The 22,152-nt window shown below is 41.2% G+C and overlaps 1 protein-coding gene across 1 annotated transcript; it reads right to left on the bottom strand.

The window, feature by feature from the left end:
- Positions 1–17,598: 17,598 nt before the first annotated feature.
- On the bottom strand, positions 17,599–22,152 carry LOC115389658 (protein phosphatase 1 regulatory subunit 3E). Its single transcript, XM_030093176.1, has one exon. It carries the CDS (start codon positions 21,876–21,878, stop codon positions 20,955–20,957), a length of 924 nt encoding a protein of 307 aa, XP_029949036.1. The 5' UTR covers positions 21,879–22,152; the 3' UTR covers positions 17,599–20,954.

Genomic DNA, 22,152 nt, shown 5'->3' with positions numbered 1-22,152 from the left:
CACCCTTTGTCCTTCTTTTTCCGACGTCCACCACACTCCGGTCGGTTGCAGCCTTTCCAGGATGTTCCATAATTTATTAGCTAGATGTAGTGATCACTATAATCATGATCAGATTTATTTGTTTGTTTACTGATGCAACAGTTGCTACTTGCATTACTGTCTCTAATCTCCCCCTTAGAAGCAGACAAAATTGCTCATTGGTGATTTTCTCTCTCCAGCTCTCTCACATTCGTCCTTTGGTAACATAATAGTGTAGTTGTGGTGAGGCCTGTCATACCTTGTTACATTTCCAAGAGGTCCAGCGTCTGCATTTATCCAGTCTTCAACTGTTGGACTGAGATCATGACAGTATTGTGGTTTCTCCTTGTCTGGGTTTTACTGATTTCTGACCAACATAAATCCTCCAGCCTTTTGTTTGATGTTTTCATTATATATATATATATATATATATATATATATATATATATATATATATATATATATATATATATATATATATATATATATACACACATATATATATATATATAGGCCTATATTAAAACAAAAAAAAAAAAACAGAATGAGGAGTTACCACTGCACAGGATTGTTCAAGAACGTTGGTGCTAGGCATTGAGGGGTCTTTCTGAAATTTCAATTTTACCTTCAAAAGCTCATTCTGTATTTACTCCGTTTATACTGATTTGAATCCTGCATACATCCACACCCTTCATCCATAGGTGCTCATTTCCGGGTCCTAAACTTAATCTAATCGTGAACTCAGTCAGCTTTCTTCAACAGGAAGTAAAGGCAGGTTTGAGCCGGCCCCAAAACAAAGTAAATACATTCACATTAAACAAACAAACAAACAAACAAACAAACAAACAAACTCACGCACACATGCATCCATTTATACTAACTTTGTGTATCCACATCTACATCTCACATTAGATTTCCAATGTCTCTCCACACCAACCATCTGATGGATTCATTCTTTGCCTGAGTTCACGTTGATGTAGGTTTCAGGGAAGAGAGGAGCCATCAGCCAGTATCTTCTCCCTCATCCATCACAGTGATCGGGACTCCACAGCCCCTCTTCCCTCTTCCTCTCGCTCTTTAACCCTATGCGTGTCCTTTATTTTCTCTTGCTCCGCTGCTTTTTTTTCCTCTCGTCTTCTCATCAGCACAAACATCTTGTGATGGATTGGCTCCCCGACTGAAGCCTGAGGGAGGCTTTGGTGTTTTGTGTGCAGTGGGGTGTGTGTTGAGGGATGGTGGAGAAACTCTGTGTGCAGAGCATAGAAATGAGGTGAACAAGCAACGTGATATCCCACTGAGACACAGCTTCAGTGCGATGGCGACACAAGGGAATGATAAAGTCTTCAATGAACAAACCACTCTAATCACACCTCATACAAGTTTAAACACAGATGTACACTCAGAGACAGTTCCTGAGTTTGAGGGTCAGGGTAAAAATCATCAGGGTTCCCTGAGAGGAAAGTCTTTGGCAACTTACATTAAACTCTTTTTCCTGCATACATAAATACAAGCACACATCCACAACACCACAGGCTTGTGCTTCTAGGAAAGTGGAAAATGTAAAAGGATCTTTGTGTACCTCCGCACACGTCGGGCTGTGCCAGAGCTTTTAGGTAGGTGGGGAAATACCTGTTTACTCACATACACACTCAGTAATCCAATCAGGGTGTCAGACAGGTACTAAAGGGCCAAATGGGTCGTGTGTCTCTCTCAAGGGCAACAGGCCAGCCTGAGAGAGTTCCCTCAGAGGTCACAGAACCTCTGCAGGTTAGAGGTGATGCATTTTCAGTGTATTAAATCACTTGTGGGATTCGGAGCTGGCAGTATTTATCACACTAAATGAGTAAGTAAAGATTCAGACAGTTTGAGCGAGGCAGTTTACTCATTGAGCTGCTCAAAGTGGGAATAAAGGTCTGTTCACTGACTTGTTCCACATGGGTGCCTGTGGTTTGAGCCTGTCGCGACCACAGTGTGTGTGTGTGTGTGTGTGTGTGTGTGTGTGTGTGTGTGTGTGAGTGTGTGCGTGCATACCTTTTACCCCTTCCTAAAGCCTTCACTCAACATCATGGGCATGGCTGAGGAGAGCCAAAGTTCACGGAAACCAAAGATTGGATGAGATCATTTTTCAGGACCGGACCGCACTTTGATGAGTAAACGTGTGCGTCTGAGAATTAGCTAAATAGACAGAGTTGACTAATCTATCGGTATTCTCTGTGCGGGTGTACTGAGACCATCTGGATGCTGCAAATGTCATGTCAATGGATTCAAATTTTCTATTAATCTTGAGGTGATGGCGAATGTTGCTGCTGTTCTGTTTGGCTTTATACAGGAGTGGTAAATTGTCAAATGCAATTCTTCAGTAATGCTATTTAATTAAGATCTGAAACAGTTTTTTTTTCTAACTGTCAAGGCCCAAATGCTCCCTTTGCAGGTGTTTCGAACATTGTGCGCCACCGCCTTCATACTGCTATGGGTCTCTTACAGTAACATGGTTAATACTCGGCAATACAATCAACAGAGGGCAGGGCAATTTGTGGTAATATCTGTGATCAAAGGTCACACTAAATGTTTCTTGTAGCTTCAATGTTCCGATACCTAGGCGAGGTAATTTCGTACATTTGCTTGTATCCAGAAACACATTCGCACAGTCCTTCGTCAAAGAGAGCCAGCATTTCTGCATTTTTTTTTTCAAAGTTATCTTGTCTTCTTTGTTCCTTGAGAACATAATGATCAAAGAAGAAAACCAAACCTGGAGAAACTAATTCACAGACGATTCTGAAAGAGCAGCTGCTAATAGTGTATCTACAATTTGGCCCAAAAAAAAGAGAAAGATGTTTCTTATACACCACGGCCACCTGAATGTCTTTCTTCCTCCTGAGGACATTTTTTAGTCTTTCTGACGGATGAGACTTCGACTCAGGTCAGGTGTGACTAATATAAGGTGACAAAAACATGAAATGAAAATCAATGACATTTTGGACACAATGGTGAAAAAAGAAATCCAGAATTGTTGGGGCTATTAGGGTTAAACAGAAATATCTCTTCAGAGTCATTTCTGAGTGGGTTAGAACAAAGTTACAGCTAAATGACGACTATCAAATAATTCAGTTCAATCCAATTTAATTTAACAATTAGATTTTAGCAATAAGAATGTTTAAAACATCAATGATCTTGATACATAAACCACTAAATAAGGTTTAAAATATATTCAAGCTGTATTACAGAGGATCATCAGGGCCTGCACAGGGCCTGCAAACAATGCAGACACTTTTTTTCCTAATTCTAAACAACAGGATGAAGATAAATTATCTTTTTATAAGATGCTTATGTCATTCAAATGAGTGAAACTCATTTTATTTCTGCCACATAGGCTAAAACCAAATAAATCTCTAAATAAATTACTTTCTGCTGACAAAAATACTTAAAAAAAATTGTGATTTGATGAAATTCTCAAAAAGAAGCACATTCAGTTAAAGCTAGGGTTGGCGATTTGAATGAGATACATTTTTTTAAATACTGGTTAAAGTGATCTTTATGACCCGATGGGAAGCAATTCATAGCGTGTTTTTAAAGTAGTTTGGAAAATATCCGCTATCTACAGCAGGAGTAAAACGGGAAAAACAGCAACCAATAGTCCTGAGGGGACACCTTTTTTTGAACCAATCAAATCCCTTCGCCGTTCGACCTGCCCCCGTGCGCGTACATGTACGCGTGCACTGACCCTGGTTCAGTGCGCGCGTAGAAGGACGGAGCGTCGTTGCAGAACGGCGGAGACGAATGTTTGGTTTGGAGGTTTACTTACCGTTGAGAGCGCCATGACTTGGTGTAGTGCAAATAAAGAAAAACGAAGAAACGAAGCGCTGAGGACAGGTTACGGCAGGAACGCACTGGACGCGGAAGTGCCGCGCGCACCGCACGCGCCGTGAACGTCTCCGCGTCTCAGCTCCCAACGGGAGCTCCTCCAATGGGGTGGGAGCTGGGCGGAGCTAGCTAGGCGGAGCCTTGGGGAGATGCTACATGCTAACGCTAGTTTTCCAAGATCGCCAACCCTAGCTTTAACATTTCAGTTATTTCAAATGAAACATTTCTGAGAAAAAAATTCTAAAAATGTGTAGAATAAAACAAACTTCAGGCTAATGTTTAAACCTAAGGTTCAACCAGATTCTTTTTTCATTTCTAAATATTCTGAGGCACTCTCTGTTCAGAAAATGCTAGTGAATAAGGAACCTTGTATTCAGCTTTAATAACTACTGAAACAGGTGTAGACTGGGGCTTGCAGACCTCTTTTACAAAGAACAAACATCCCAGCTTCATATCTGGTGCCTGTGTAAATGGAGAACACAGCATATTACGCACATTGTATACATCTAAAGACATCGTTGTTGTGAGATATCTCATAAGAAAATAATGTGGTACTCTGATGCCACTAGTTTTGTCCTGCATGCACAGTACCTGTGATGTACTCCTATCTCTAAATAAACGTTAGTTTACCTTTATATGAGCTTTATTCTACTTTCTGCATGTTGGTAGCTCTTCTTCTTGTTTGCATGATCTGTTTGAGAACAGGTGGAGTTCTGCGCTGCGTCCTCATGCAGTGGAGCGCTTCCAGTGTAAAATAGCGTGAACAATGACTGATTCATTCAAACAGACCAAAATAGCATGTGCGCACACCACCATTTCCTGCTAACTAATGTACCTTCAGCTGAAGTTAATGGGTGAATCAGTCATTAGACAGCCCCACGCCGCGCTGACGGCTCAGCTAATCTGTCACGGCAACACCACAACAATACAACCATGTGCAGGTTATCAGGGCAAGCCACACACAGGCTACACAAAGGAATACTCCAAGTAGCTAGTTACTTCATACTTTCCGTAAGTTGTTACAGCAAAATAAGAGGTTAATATAACCAGTCACTAACCATCAGTAACTCATGCAACACTGGCAATCACAATTTACCACACAGGTAAATTTCCACCTGGAAAGCCTTTTTTTTCTTTTTTTTAAATACTTTGTTCTCCTTATGGTGTGATGGATAGCATCAATGTTCATGCACAATCAATGGTTATTCTCCTCCAGTGGAAACACCTTAAAAACAAAAGCCTGTCTGGACTTTGTTCGGTACATCACACTGCTTCGCTCTGACTTTCTATTTGACTTATTGTCAGGTTGGCAGAGCTGTTGCTGGCCTGCAGACTGGCAGGGCTATTGTTTTCATTTCCCTTCCATTAAACACAGCCTTGGGAGAAAAAAAAAACCAGGGGGAGAATAGGAGGAGAGTGAAGAGGAGGGGTGGGGAACCATCTTGGGAGGATCTGTTGCTACTAGACAGCGTGTTTATCATAACAGCTGCTGTCCACAGGGGAAACTTGGCAGGCTGCATCAAAGCCTCATTCACAGCCCACCTCTACCATCTGACACACACACACACACACACACACACACACACACACACACACACACACACACACACACACACACACACACACACACACACACAGGCCATGTCCAGTGAAATTGAAAGAAAGACTGTAAAAGGCTCATTCTCAGGTTGGAGAAAGGTACGTGTCGGCCCTGATTACCTAGGCTGTTAGCTCTCGGCAGCGAGGTCTGTTTTTATGATTGTTCTGGCTTTTGTGTAAATGAATTAAAGTTCCATTTGAGTGGCGCCCCTTGTATATGCCAACACATTCTTCAGATTGAGAGCTGAGCTGGCCTGGCTTCAACACATCTCTCTCACAGACTCTTGTTAATAGGCAGCAGTCCTCACAATCCCTCCCAGAAAGAGAGAGAGGGGGGGGGGGGGGCGGTAGGGGTGGGGGGCAAGGAGGGGCAATAACAGCATTTTTACCAGACTCCTCAAAGGCTCAGAGGATGAGGTTACAATTTATTTCCTTGTTAAATCTTCCTCTGCTTCGTGAGGAGAGAAGAGAAGTCTTCAGCTATGCCACTCTGCTGCCATCATGAGGCCAAGAGCATGAACTGCACCCTTCTCTTTGACTCAGCCACACTGGTGCACACAACTCCTGAAACAAAGCTGTGGGCTTGAATCTGGGTCTGGCCTTTTCGGTGTGGAGTTTTCAATTCAGTTTAACCTCTGTAGTGTCAAATACAACACGGTCATCCCAATGCACATTTCCAGAGAAGAAAAGCCAACAGTTGCAAACAATTTTGCAGGACCAGGCGCAGAGGTGGAGGCTTTCTGCTGTTTGGGTCAGGATTAGGAGATCATATTGATATGCAAGAAAAGGAATAGGAAAGAAATCCGTAAATCCAAATGTTTTTCTACTTACATACAGCTACATTAGTTTGACACTTTGCAACTGTGGGAAATGCAACTCAAAGTCTGCGCTTTTCTTTTTTGAACTTGTTTTTTGTTAAATCTTCAATGCAAGTCAAATACAACATCAAAACCGATATCAATGCCAAAAGGTATATAAATACAATGTAGGTACATCAACCAAAATACAGTATTACAATGTTAATTTCAAATGTATCTTTGAATACGAGACCATCTCTCCATGAATATGTCCATTTTCATTTGAATTCTTGCTGTGCTTGCTCCATATTACATACCTCTTTTAATTTACTCCTCCATTGGGAAATAGTAAGGGGCTGAGGTTTAAGCCAGGTGACCGTAATCATTTTCCTTGCTATTAAAAGTAGGATTTTTAATTGAAATGTGTTGCATTTGTTTGAATACAGTTTGGAAATATTTCTAGAATTATGACGTTTGAAGTTTATGGAATGTCAATATTTAAACTTTTTTTTTTTTTATCTCGCCATGAATGATTTTTCAGTAGTTTGTTAATCTGGGACAATCCCAAAATATACGAGTATGGTCTCCTACCAAACCACAGCCCATCCAACATTTATCAGATGTTTTACCAAATTTAGAAGTAATAAAGGGGGTTCTAAAAAAAAAATATCAAATTTTAGTTTTCCTTTCAAATTCTCTTAGTATCTGGCTTTTTGTTATTTTGTGCCCTTTCCGCTTAGTCTCTCCACCCATTCTTCATCTCTGAATATTATATTCATTTCTAGTTCCCATTTTTCTTTAATGTTCTTTGCATTCTCTGTACTGTCTTGTTGTAACATTTTATAGGCGTGGGATATATATTTACTATTAATTTTCCTTTTCATTACGAAAATAAAAAATTGTTCCAAATTAGTGGGTGGGTCCTGTAAAATTTTCAAATAATTATGTTTGTGTAAGTAATGTCTCAGTTGTAAACATTTATAAAAATCTTGAGTCGGGAGGTCATACTTTTGTTGACGATGCTCAAAGGACATCAAAGTTCCGCTCTCAAATAGTTGATCCAGCATGATAAGGCCTTTAATAACCCAAGTTTTAAAATTAGAGGAGGGTGGGAACTCAAGATTATGATGGATTTTTATCAATCTGCAAAGAGAACTAGGGAGATTAAGTATCTTTCTGATATTCAACCATGTATACAGAGTATTTTTGACCCATTCATTTGTCACCCTTTTCTTCTTTTGTTGACCATGCGTCTGGATTTACTAAAGTCTGTGCTTTTCATTTCAATTCAGTGGTGTAACTGAGAAAAAAAAACATTCAAAGTGAAGTAATCTAAATAAAGAAATGAGATCTATTCTATTCTAATGTATTCTCATACATTTGTAATTGAAAATGCCCAAATAGTAAAAAAAAAATAAGGCATGTTCGGCATCCCTTATCTTAAATGCCATGTTAAACCCTCTCTGATCTCTTCTTTAGTTTATTTCCTATTTGTTCAAACTACCTATAGTAGTGTGATTGAAAAAGTAATGTCTGTTCATGTAACCTGCTGGATCAGAACACACAGATGTCCAGAAGATGGAGACTGTGCTCCTCCCTAACATCCACAATAACATTGGTCTGTGTGTTCAGAGCTCTGTGTGAATAACAAAACCAATAGATAATGGCACTGAAGGCGAATTCAGTTGTGTTCTGGGTGAAAATGCCTTTTATTTTTAAGTGACTACCAAGAAAGACAAGGCAATAATAAATTTTAAACTTTTGCTTTGGATGCCAAAGATTTGCTTCGTACTTCATTGGCTCAGCTGCTCGTCTTCCAACCATGAAGCAAGGCAACTATATTTTCTATAATGCCATTCAAAATGAATGATATTAACTAGCATGTGCATGCTGTCTTAATATTGTAAATATAACAATATTGTAAATTTAAGGAATACTGAAAAGAATATACATTAATTGTAATTATAAATTGTCTGATGTGTGAGTTTGTATGCAAGGTTTGTAAGTTTTTTTTTTTTTTTTTTTGCTTTTTTCTTTCTTTTTCTTCTTTTTTTTTCCTTTTTTTTTCTAATGGATGTGGGATTCAATTTGTGCGATTCTTAAATGTGAAGGGGTGGAGTTAATAAGTTCTTTGAACTTCTACCTGCTCCCTTTTGAGCACAGTTGAAGTATTACTGTACTACTACTGCTATAAATGGACAATTGCTGCTATCATTGTTGCTCAAATAAAGAGATTGATTGATTGATTGCCAGTTGGCGGAACCAATGAGAACAAAAGATAGAAATTTACACAAAAAGTAAAACAGAAAACATCCAAAAACAAACAAAAAAAAAAGACAAGAGCAAAAAGAATGAAGGATACGAAGCAATGAGAGGGAGCAGCAAACCAACAGTCCTTCGCTCAGAGTTGGAGTCTTCCTGCATGTTTGGTTCTGACTCAACAGAAAGCAGAGCAGCAGAATGAGAACAGAAAGCAGGTTTGATGCAGATGACCTGAGGTCTGGATACCATGTGACATAACACAAGGTCTGGGAGATGCTGCGAGCCCAGACCATTCTGAACCTTTCAGACCCGTGACGATTTGAAATCTATTCTCTGTATGACAGGAAGCCGGTCTGGTGTGGTCCATGAGGATGAAGGTTTGAACCTCCATCATATCCTGAGGAGTGTTTATTCTAATGTCTGTCTTCTCGTGGTCTCCCCGTCTCTCTGTCTTTGTGCTTCCTTCCATCTGTGTCATTGTCCCTTTCAGTGTCGGTCTCTATGTCTTGCTGCCTTTATCTGCCCGTCTTACAGCAATCCTCTCTGCTAGATCTCTCCCAGCTGTTCCAGGGGCTCCACAGCTGAAACAACACATTGCTGAAGACCCCTCAGAACCTTGCTCCGTCCTCTCTTGCACAGCAGTATTGGAGTCCAAAGCAGTCCACTCATCTCCTGCCAGACCCTCTTCCTCATGGCCCGGACGTGTCAGCTCTGTTTGACATCTGCTGTGATGAACTAACTGAGGACATGGCCGTACGAATTAACATCTGCACAGCACAAACATTAAGGGGCAACAGTTCCTCTCTATTCACCTCGCTGGAGACGAGGCCTCACCTGTGAAGCGGCAGATCATCGTTCGTGGCAGGGATGTGATCGTGTATACACACAACCATGACGACTGTATTGAAGGGCCCAGATGGCGCTGGGTGTGTGAGGTGAGAGGGAAGAGTGTGAGGAGTCCTTCTGCCGGGTGGAGGCAGTCATGCTGGTTGAGATGAGAGTGACAGGGCGGCGGCAGCAACCTCACAGACCAGGCTTTGTTCCTTTTAATCCTCTAACCTGTGGAGTATCCAGACAGATGAGGCACATTTAATGGATGAGAGCAAGGGCACAGCCGTGCAGATATAATACCAGCAAAGCTTTGTTCGTTAACCTGCCTTCAGCGCACCGAGATTAGCACCTTCTTAAAGAGATTAGGCATGAGTGGAACTGAGAAATAGTGCCTCCAAAAAAAAAAAAAAAAAAAAAAAACGGACTAAAGACAAACACTATTCATCGTGTTTACATTAAATCTATGGTATGATTGCAGCCTAAGTAACTAGAGCTGATCCAAGGAGCCACTGCAATGGATGTATATTTACTTTTTATTCACTGAATGGTAGTATGGAGGTTGTTTTAATGTTTGAAAGTTTTGCCAACAGAATACCTCTCCCTCTCCACTCAACAAATTGAATAAATAAATTGGGGAACAACGGTAAAATATTTTTTCCCAATAAAATATATATATATATATATATATCATCGTTTGAGGTTGAAATGCTAAAGAGAATCATCTCTCTTCACCAGTGTAAAAACAGACACTGCTGTTGTTACATCTTGAAACAAGAGAGGGCAGCAGAGAGCATGCTTCTGTCCTGAAAGTCACCATATGCAGCCTTAGTGCACACATGCATGAAGAGATCAGCTGGGTACATCACACAGAAATATTTACTTCTACACGTGTGCACGTGCACAGCTAGACCCGATTTAGGTGCACATTAAGACAGTGGGGCATTTTTTTTTTTTTTTGCACAACAACACTGTTGTTTCTGGTTCAGCTATCAAAGAGACACTGACATTATAGAGACTATGGTGTCCTTTTGTGCTGTGAAAAGAAAAGAACAGTGTAATTTAGAGGTATGTTTATTGTACTGCTATAATGGGCTCAAGTGTTAACAAGCAAATTACAAAAAGAAAATATATTTGTCGAACACCACAGATGCCATGAAAAGCAGAGTTTGGAAAATTTTGAAAATGTATGTGGAGACATTCATGGAGAATCTTATCCAAATCTGAGCCAACAGAACCTTCACTTGTCCTGGTGCTACATTTATTTGTATTTCTGGCCTCTCGGACACCTGGGCGATTACAGAGAAGTGTGTGTGTCAACGGCTGAGCCGAAGGGTCAGCAGTAAAGGAAGACCAGAGCGGACCCAGTCACACATCCTCTGCATGTGACCTGTGTTTGTCTGGAGGAGGGATTTGGGGAGACATCAGAGAGTGCATTAGGACTGAAGCCAGAGACACGGAGAGGTGTGTGAGAGTGCAGCAGCATCATTATTTTATGAGACATGTTGTGAGTGTCCTGCACCCAAAGGCAACAGGGTTTTACAGAGATGCAGCCACAGGGGTGAAAAAGATCCGGTTCGGGTTACCGTAATTCACAGAGGGCAACCTAAATATACACGCAGCCTTCGCTCTCCTCAAGACACATATATAATAAAGTCGCCGTTCATGCACGACTGCTGCTTTAAGCTTGACACAACCCAAACCTCTTGAGGGGAAAGATGCCCGTTAGCGGCCAAACAAGTATTAGTAGTGACAGCAGTCACGTTTTGCTGAATCACTCACATGGTCCCACTCCTCCTTCTCACCCTGCGAGAGGGTTTTTTTTTTTTTTTTGCAATGAAGGTGGGGGAGGAAATCTGTGACATTATTCTATGTGACAAAGCACCCGTGGCTTCCCTGCAGGTTTGATAACGGTGAGGAGGCAGGATGTGCTGCTCAAGTTTCTCCACAGAAGAGAGTGTGTCTCACTAGATATCCTTTTGTGGACTGGTGAGTACAGATACGACCTTTTCCAGATGAGGCTGAATGAAATGTCCTCCTTTTCTTTCTTTTCTTTCTTGCATATGCCTTTTGAAAGACATACACAAACACTGAGGCATCAACGGTGTCCTTTCATGGTTAATTTCAAATTTGGGCCGTAGTGGAGCCAAACCCCACATCCAAAATATCCCAAGTTCAAGTTTGGATGTAGAGGTCTTTCATTGCAGTTTGCAGGTTTTATTTATAAATCCGTGGACTTTCACCAGGTGCTGGAGTTTATTCCCAGTTCCCACTGTAAAAATTCCTTGATTGAGGCTAATTGGTGATGCTTAGTTGCTTGGAGTTGTCGTTTTGTGTGGTTGCCTGTCTTTGTGTGTGGCCTGTGATCTGTGGCAAGCTGTTCCCGAAGCACCCTGCCAGTCATGAGTCAGATAAAGCTGTACAACAGATAGATAAAGGATTTTAGTAGAGATGTTGCAGTGAATCGAGGTCGGTCATGTCATGGCTGTCAAAGTCACGCATTCAGTTCCCACATACATTTGTTCATGACCCATGTTGTCCACAACCTCAGCTCCATTCATTCATTTATATTTTTTTGACTAATTCTCTTGATTAATAAAAATTTTTAAAAGGTAAAAGTTCTTCTAGATATCATCCAGTAATCACCCTCTTCACATGTGCGTTTTAGTTAGAGTTTAGATTCATGTTAATACTTTAGTTAATTCTTAACATCAGTGATCAGAACCATGTTTTTAATAATAATTTTAGCTGCAGTAACCCTATGAATATAAAGCTGCACATAAGTCGAATGACTACATGTTTAAGTGTGGGAATATTTCCTGGCTTTGACCTCGAACACATCCAACACCTTAGGGACAAGCTGAAACGCCCGCTGGGGACCAGGCCTTATCGCAGCCTGAGTGCCCAGCATGACTAATACACTTGTGGCATCATGGAAATAGTTACTGCAGCCAGCTCCACGGAACATACGGGAATACGGGAATCAAGTGTGGTAATATCATTACAGCACCAGACACACTAAGATGTGAATTAATAGCATCTGATTGTATTTTACAACCCCCATATGCACACAGCAAAGCACCATACTTGATTTGATTTTCTTTGGTAATATTGACTGGGTGATATTCTCAGAGTGGATTTCTTCTCCTTTTACGATCACTGTAAACCTTCTCAGCCTTGTTGGCACATGTTATTAGGATTGTTACATACCCCCGCAAAATCACAGATAATAAGCATTTGTCCCAGGTATTTTTAGAAGACACATCATTTGTATCCTCAACCTATCCTGGCGAGACAGAAAGGACATTTCCAGATTTGGCAGCAGGAGGCCTGTCACCTGATGATGTTTAATGTCTCCTCCTGTAAAAGCCCAGCTCTTGAACGTGTGCTTTTACCTAAATGGCCACCATGTTGCTCTCTCTACCTGGCTAACCCGATGTTCCCTGTTTTTCTGTTTGCTCGTGCTGGATCAGATGCACGCTTAAAAGGATGGAAACAATCTGAGTCTGTCGATTATTTATGAGCGTGCTTTTGGCCCAGAGTTCTTCACTGGTGCCAGTGAGAGAAATTTACGGTGTCTGCAGCAGCCTTGATGTTCCTTGCATAGCGGGATTTTCAGACAGTCTCGGGACATTGAAGAAGGTGCGGTTGAAGAAGACATTAACTCAGAGAAGATGAAAGAATAATGGAAAGAGTAAGTGACCAAAAAATATTTCATTTATTTGAAAGCATCAATGAATGAAAGTGAATTACTTTTCAAATTGTCAGCATTACAGAAAAATTGAAAAAAAAAAAAAAAAAACAACTGGAGAATGGAAGGAAAAGGCAGAAATGAAAATGCTGAACAGCTGCAGGAAATGTGATGCTTCACCTTTTGTTTTATTCAGAGCAATATTCCCGTTGCAATAAGTTGTACTGTGCACATATGAAACACAACTCCAGTGTCTCATTATATAAGGTCCTGTAGGCCTCTGAGGTCTGGAAGTAGATAAGTAGCATACCAAACAGCCGCCGAGAGGATTTATACAGCTCTGTGGAATCAAATTGCTTCCCAAATGGACACGACGACGACTGTATCCAATGCTTTCCGATTCATTCCAGTCATAAAATGTCAGACTTATTACATTTATTTCATGAGGAAAAGCTTTGGTTACTGCTCAGCATCTTTTTCAATCCTAAATATTTCAGTTTAAAACAGAGACTAAACCATAAAGCCATAGCCGATAGACTGGTGGCTCGTACTGATCACTCACAACCTACAGCAAAAGTTTTATGCAGTCTGTTGGCTTTTTTCTAAAATATGTGTTATGCAAAGTTCTGTATGACTGGAGAAGGAAGAGTGTATCCCATTGCAACTGGAAATATTAGACTCCTTAACTCTAACAGACCAAAGCAGGTGTGCACCTTGACTTCCAACACATCAGCTGAACTTATCAGTCATCGGACTGACCCCCCCTAGCTCTACAGCTCTACTGATATGTCACAGGAACATTAGACAACATGTGCACACCATACTGGACAATTAGAAGTAACACATGAGTTAGTTTGCCAAAGTAATAACTTCAATTTATTTTTTGATAACTTGTAAAATAACTTCATGACACTTAATAATTCAATAATTATTATTTATATTCACTTTATTTTCAGTTACATTGGGTAAATACAGACATATCTGAACAAAAACAAATGTATCGGTTGAAGCACATTATCATTACTGTACCATCATTTTATTTCTCAGGGAGGCTCTCTTGAAAAAGCGCTCTTAATATTTCTAAATATGGTGTGTCTGGGAATCAGTTCTCTCTCTTATCCTTGGAGTAAACCTACATTACAGTTTGGAAATTTCCAGTGAGATTTTCAAAGACAAATGTCAGAATCAAGAAGGTAATTTAGGAGATGGCTTGGTTTCTTTCTATCAAAGGTCAAAGGTCAAATTTATTTATATAGTACATTTAAAACAGTAGCCACTGCCCAAAGTGCTGCACAAATTTTAAACAAGCATTAAAATGTAACATACAAAAAAGAAAGAAAGAAAAAGAAAACTATTTAAAAATATAAGGCACACTTTCTGGTTCAGGTTGTGTTGAAGGCCAGTGTGAACAGATGAGTTTTAAGCTGTGATTTAAAAATGTCAGGAGAGGAAGCAGATCTGATGTTTAGATATCTATGTACGTTAAAATTATCCAGACTCTTGTGTTCATATGTCGTGTGTGTTCTAGCCTTTAATGTGACAAGATCACGTAATATACAGCTAAATCTTTAATACTGAGGATGGCAGTCTGATATTATCTCCACTTGTCCGTGTTGAAGTGTACTTCCAACAAGTCCTCCAACAGTCTTGTCCTGCTTCAACAGTGGGTCAGTGGACTGGCTGTCACTGACATATGAATGAGTGACGGATCATGGAAAATACCCTCAAAATGCATAATTAAGCTATGTGAGCTTCATGCGTGATATCTTAGGTCTATTTGGTTTTGCATGTTATTTTGACGTAACAGTGGTCTTAAAAGTGTGGGGCGGACCTCCTCTGAGAGCTGCTGCCTGAGAACTTCAGGGGCCTGCAGGAGCAGAAACAGTCCAGGGGTCAAGGGGAAACCTATTCCCAATCATTTTATGGCCAAACTCTTTGAAAGGAGGGGCTCACATCCTCCCACAATTCATAGACTCTTGTGACAGAAACTGTGACAGTTTAGAATGAAATGTCTGTTATCTACCAGTGACTGAGAAAAATAGGTGAAAAAGGTGGATTAAGGAGAGAATAAAAGTGAGGATTTGATAAATGAAAAGGGGAAAAAGTGGAGAAAAACAAGACAACCATTCCAAGCTTCAAATAAGTTGGGCTTCTTTTAGAATTTGTACAAACTACTGTTGTAGTCAGTTAATTAATTAAAATACATATACTCTGTATAGTTTTGAATGACACTTTTATTTTTAAGCTTACCACCTGTGATATACATGAGAAGGATCATTTTAACAAGGTTTTTAGGAATCCAGCGTGAGGATGATAAAGTGGAAACAAAAGCAAAAGAAGGAGCTCTGGCAAAAAGATCTTTCCGTTCATTCTCAAAGAAATAAAGATGACGTCATCCTTGGTTGTTTGTACACACTTCAAAAGAATCTTAATAAATTACACAGGGTTGTAAAAGTCCAATCAGTCGATGAATTATTCAGTTGTACTTGTCACAGAGGCAATACTACGGCTGGAGCTTTGAATGCAGACCTGTCTGCTCCTGCTGCTGAGTCAGAATTAATCCCATGGCACAGCATTTCTCTAAATGCGTCACATGAATTATTGAAGGCGAAGTCATGAAACGTATTTGCGAGCATCAGTATTGCTCTATCATTAGATCCAAAGGCGCTCGCGGCGGATGAGGTGAGAGATGCGGCGCAGGTGGGATGAAAATGTCCGTGGAGGCTGCGGCTGCGGTTTAATAATGTCAGAGGCCTGAGGGAGAAAACAATCAAGGCAGCAGCATCACTTGCACACGACGGTTATGCAAGCAGCTGTTGTTACACAGCATGACAATGTTGCATGATTACCAGTGCTTGGTAATTACACAAAGGAAATGCATTTTGCATGCACATGCACATGCACATGCACATGCTGCATGCTTACATGCACATGCTGCTTTGTTGCCCCTGACATGTGACTGAATAGATGTCGATGCCAAACGTTCACACTGTGATGAAATAAGTGCACTCCCTCGATATGCGCCTCTCACATCTTCCAGATTGTGAAATACATTCCAGACAAGACAAATGTGAAGCAGTTAAACCAAACTGTGCATGTCTTAATTTCCCGCTCCGACACTTCCTGACATTAGATGTTTGAATCTCTTTGTGTCTCTATTCCAGGGAATGATGTGGTTTTCCATTTGGGACAAGCTGCTGAGTAACTTTAACCACAGAATTAAATTGGAGTCTCACAGCAGACTTATACTGGCTGACAGTCCCACTGACTGGTTACTGAAAGGGTCAAACTGGTAACCAAACCACCAATTCATCAATAAGTAAACAACCTTTGGTTCAACTTTCTTCCACCGTAGAGAACTGTAACTCAGACATCAATCCCTGACAGTTAACATGGAAATTAAGGAGGATCATATTTACAGTGTGACACCAATGCCCCCATAGTGCACAACCAGACTCACACATGGCCGTGCTGTAAACATGTAGTAAAGCCCCAGTGGTTAGTCCAGTGCTCTGTTTTTATTTTGTCTAACGTATCTGTATTGACATCCAGTTTCAAGCGTTCTCTGCTCCCTCTTCTTCCTCATTCCTGATGATTAACCCCATTCATTTACCCTTCTTGTGTGTCAATAATAGAAGTCTGTCCTTCTGTCCTCTGTCCTTGTCTTTCTGTATGCAACATTTGTCACCTTTGCTTCTCTTGATGGTTGTTCAACCTTGTAAATATATCAGATTTGCTCTTGAAGTTTGGCTGCTGACCTTCCGTTTCCTGATTTTAGTGAACTTTTTTCTGTAGTATCTGCACACTTTTTTTAAGATGTACTTTGTGGAAAAAAACAAACAAACAACAAAAAAGCTTTTGAGTTGTACTCTGTCTGAACTTGGGCCCTCTTTACCTGTATCATCCTGACAACACGTAAAACTAACTGTATACCTGTTGCATAAACAGTACTACACTATTTGTTGTTTAGGTGAATAAATATCTAATTCAACTGTCCATGAGATAATCATATACAGTGTAAAGTACAATTCTGTCCTCATTTACTTAAATAAAAGAGTTGGAGGTTTTGAGATATGCCTGGAATGTTCAAGTCTCAGAGGATTTCCCAGAGGCATCTTGTTGATGGGGCTATTGTATGTAAAGGGATTATAGATCGAGGTATGATGTACGAGGATGGATGAGGTGTGTGCATGACCAAATAGTTGAGGGATGGTCTTTCTTTTCAGGGAAACTTTAATACAGATAATCAGGAGAGAGCAAACAGAGAACAATGTAATTGCCATAGTAATGCTCTCCTCTCTGCATCTTGCCCCCACCTATCAGCTGCTCCGGTTTCAACCCCTCCCCTTTGTAGAAGGGGGGGTGTCACACTGCAATCGATTCAAGGACATGTCCTCAGCCATGTCCACAATGGAGATGTCTGCTGCACTGTGCTTTATGAACGGTGACCGTCAAAAACGCTTCCAAAATTAGATACTCTGCTCATGTTTGCATCATCTGCCATGATTGAGAATAAAGAACTCAGAGATCGTGTGCTTTCCATCACAGATGCCTTTATTAACCAACATTTCAACAAAGTATGGCTTACATTAAACAAAACTTTAGAAATAAAGAAGACTGTCAAATGCGTCATGCAAACATGGTTGAAAGTCACTAAAACGATTGACGGCTAGTTCACAGTGCAGATGGCACGACACAAAAAAGGTTGCATAGGAGTTAAAGAAACGACAAAAGAGAAACAAAAGTGCCATAAAATGGTTATAAATTAGAGAGAGGTGATTTAGGCTTCGCATAGTGAAATAAAAGTGCAATGTAAGTCTCAGTGAGAAAACAAAATGTTTAGAAGCTATTCACAGGAGAAGCTTTCATTTCCATGCCACACATCCCATTTTCTACTCTCGCTGCAGTAGACCTGCTTCCACTGAGTCTTCTCAGCATCAGCTACAATCATAAGTCATTCATGCAGAAAGTTATCAAGCACCACTGTGCTTCGAACCTTGACCTTTCGCCTGACAAATTCATCACCGATGTGCAACGTTCACCTTCATGTTCCTTCTTGATGAACACACGTTCCATTTTCGTGCTTGCTTTGCTTGTCCTTAGGTGAACTCACAGTTTCATAAGGCAGTGTGCACACACCGACGTGCACAGAGGACTTCCAATATGTACACTTCTTTGACCTACACTATTTTCTTTTTGCACAAACTTTCAGGGAAGCCCCTGCCATGTCTCAACGTTAAATACCAGTCAAAAGAGAGAGAGAAAAAAAAAAGAAAGAACTAAGTTGAGACAAAATAGTCTAATTTGTGGTATTTCCAATATTATTACTATCCTTATTTTAAACCGTCAGAAGACAGATTGGGTTAGGAAGTGTGCTTTAAGAAGTAATAAACTTTTACCATTCATCTCTTTCAGTTTTGCTTTTAAAATGCTTCAAAACACACACAACATACAACAGTAACAGGAGGACATTCAATATGAAATATTAACACATGTACATATTATTTGTTTACCAGTGAGTTCTGATACATTGAGGTGAAAATCTACTCAGACCAGAAGCCCTTCATCTGTTATATGGTAGGAATGCACCAATAGCAATATATTATTATGTATGTTTTAACTTAAAATGCTCTAGAATTCAGAAAGTTGAAACTAAAGAGAAAGCAGAGAAGACTTGATATTTGAATGCACAAACCCCGGGGCTACATCTCAGTGCAAATCAGAGCAGGTGTTAAATCTAAAGAGCACGGTCTGTGTTGGCAGTGATAAATTGGTATTGATGCATTTCCCAGTGCTCACTTCAGTCACCTCATGCTCTCTGGTACTGTACTGCATGGATGCTTGAGCGAAACACTACACAGACAGAAGCAGACGACATGCAAAGCAAGTCCTCACAGAGCTAACAATATTACATACAGTAAACTCTGCCGTGACCCGAACTTTGACATCCACCATTTATTCAAAGGAACAGGCGAGAGAACAGCAGCTCTATACTTGACGAAGCTAAACTGCCTGGGAGCAAATATCATCAGCTTATCTCTCGTCAAAAACTAACCTAACATCGAAGTCATGACACGATCTTGTCAAAGTTTGAGACAAACAGTACTGATGGATTCACAGTGGAACTGCTCCAAAAACTAAGTGGTTACAGGAATAGTCTCCATCCACATCCTAATCTGATGGCCTCATTAAAATGGAAAGCTTGCCTCTGAGGCCACGGTGATGTAAACAAAGTGTGAAGGATGAGGAGACTGCAGCCAGGGCACGAACATTAAAAGCAATACCGGTATGTCTGTTGTCCTTTTTTCTGGAATCTCCACTCTATATGTAAGTCTGAACACATCTGTAAAGCATGATGAAGATCTGTGTTTTTGGGTTAATAGGTAAATAGGACAGAAGCTTTTTTTATTGCAAAATAGTGTCAGTATGTCCTATTAAAGCGAGGGGGTCTGGAAGACGACTTACCACAGAATGAAATAAAACTATACAAATCTCAGACACGCTGTTGTCTGGAAAGACAAAATGGTTGTCTAACATCAGTCGAAGAGTAATGAAACAATATTACAAAATGTGATTTAAGGACGTGGCTGTCAGCACGTAAAGCGGGTCTAACGGTTTTCTTGTAATTATTTCAGGGAGCTGCACTATTCCCACAGTGATTTTGGCTATGGTGTATCTTTAGCGCAGCAACAGTTGATTTAAGACAGTCTTCTGTGTGACAGCCTGCGTCTACACAGAGCTGCTTTAATGAAAACCGAGAAGGGAGCAAGCGTTTTTACTGCTTGATCTAAATGGGTTAGTTATCTTTAAAATAGCTTCTGTTCAACCTGTAGAGGACAGCAAAAGGTCTGCAGGTGATCTGAGGTATATTTGATATTTCAAACAGCCAATATTCATATTTGCTCAGGATTGAAAAGCTTATGTGATTCAGTGGCATGTGTAAGCTTAGCTTAAAATTTTTCTTTACATGTAAGGTCAGGCTCTATATACTTTGGTTAGACCTCAATATTTTGATAAAAATACTAAAAGTCACTATCCCCCCCCCCCAAATAACATAATGTGCAATGGCTGTTGAAAAGCTATGCATTTATGTCTGAAAGGCAAGGTTCTTTATTTATTTCCCTGGATAAATTATTATTAATTTTAACATTAATAATAAACTGATATCTTTGTTCTTTTCAAGCCTAATGGGGAAAACAAACTGTAGAACATCCAATGCACTTCCTCCTCCAACACATCTTAGAATAAGGCGATTTAATGTCACGAGTAGAAAATGGTGCATTGAATATCCCATAAGTAAATAAAAACTAAAATAAATTAACTTTCTAAATATTTTATTTCTCGTTATCCTAGGTAAGACATGAGTGAGAGGAGGACGCTACTTGCTTGGTCTGGGGTCCACATCATCCAGGATGTGAGGCGTTCTGCTTCCCGATAGGCCGGTATGTTTGCACACATGCACTGTATACATTTTTTTTTTTGTTTTGTTTTCGGAACACCGTGCCATCAAATCAGTGTACAGTATGTCCCCGAAATGAGCAGCGTTGCCCCAAGTTGGCATTGCTCGGCACGTTTTCCGTGGCACGTGTATCTATCTACATTACATAACATGGTCATGCCCTCCCAAAGGGCACCGAGCTGTACAGAGCCCTGACATCAAGGCATAATATCCAACAATATCCACAAACCAACAACCCATTCCAGGCGTATTCGGTAGTTTTAAACACTATGTGTCTTCATAGCGGGGGGGGCAGCTATTCTGAAAATAGAGGGAACATGTTTTCTGTTATCACAGCTTAACAATGGCAGAAAAAAAATCTCTCTTTTTTTTTTTAACACCATGGCCACAGGTACCCGGGGATCAATTACGCGCAAATTACGCACACACGAAGTGAAGCTCAGATAAAGTGAATCCATCCGTTCTCCCATTCCCGAGGCGGGGACATCTTCAGCCGGTGACGCCTCACTTTGTAGTTGTTTCCGTTATTATTGTCCCAGAATTCCTGCCCGCCGACGCAGTACTTGATGGCGAACTGCAACGTGCCCCCGTTCTCCAGATAAGTGGGCATGACGATCTTGAATCGGAACTTGTCGGTGACGCCGTCGCTGGAGTCGGGAACATAGGAGGCCAAACTGTCCATAAATGTGATCCAGTTGTTCAGGGAGTAGCGCAGAGAGACGCTCTTCTCGAAAGCCAGGTTCAAGACGCGCACGAACCCGGAAAGGCTGAATTCGTCCGCTTCCACGCTCTCCAGCGAGACTTTCACCTCTCTCACTTTGTGCTCGAAACCGGGTAGCGTGCCAGGACTGGTGAACTGCAACTCCATAAACACAGACTGCGCAGGGGCCCGCGGGAACTTCGTGTCCAGATGGTTCAGGTGCAGCGGTCCTTTGGGTAATTTGGCCAAAATGCGCTCGGGCACCTCCGGGACATCCGTGTCGTCAAAGTGCTTCACTGAGATGAGCTCCAGACCCAAGGAGTCGGCGAACCGGACCTTTTTCTCGCTGGTCGGACTTCTGCTGCGGGAGATCTCTAACTTTGCCCTCTCTGATGGTGTGGGCAGCGATTTGCACCTCCGCCGCAGGTTCGGACTCTGTGGCGGCTTCAGGAAAACCTCCCTGCCCCGTGGCCTCTCATCCACCACCGGGTTCTCGATGGGCTCGCACGTCGTGTTCACGATGTCAAAGTCATCCCCATCGTCCAGCCGGGAGTTGGCTGCCGCCAGGCTCCCGAACAGCCCGGCGATGCAGCTGTAGTTCCTCGGAAGGCAGTTCTTGGGGGGCAGCATGACCACGACAGGTTGCACGGACTCCGCTTCCATAAAACGCAACAGTCTCTGCACTGCAGAGCCGGAGTGGTCGTGATGGGGAGAAAAAGAGCGGCTGGTCGGGGGATGGAGCCGTCAGGTGCAGTGTTCCTCTCTCGGATAGGTGCTGCGGCTGCGTCAGAGGCTGACACTGCGCGCCGCTGGACCAATAAACCGAGATGTTGTTGTCCGGCAGCAAAGTTATCGCTTCCAATGCAAATTACTCCATTTAAATTGAAAAAGAGCGCTTTTCTTTTTTTTCTCACTGCAAATGCGTAAAGAGTGCGAA

The sequence above is a fragment of the Salarias fasciatus genome, chromosome 1 (genome assembly GCF_902148845.1).
Source record: "Salarias fasciatus chromosome 1, fSalaFa1.1, whole genome shotgun sequence".
NCBI classification, from domain to species: domain Eukaryota; kingdom Metazoa; phylum Chordata; class Actinopteri; order Blenniiformes; family Blenniidae; genus Salarias; species Salarias fasciatus.
The sequence above is the reverse complement of the archived record's forward strand: the minus strand, read 5'-3'. Positions and strand labels throughout refer to the sequence as shown.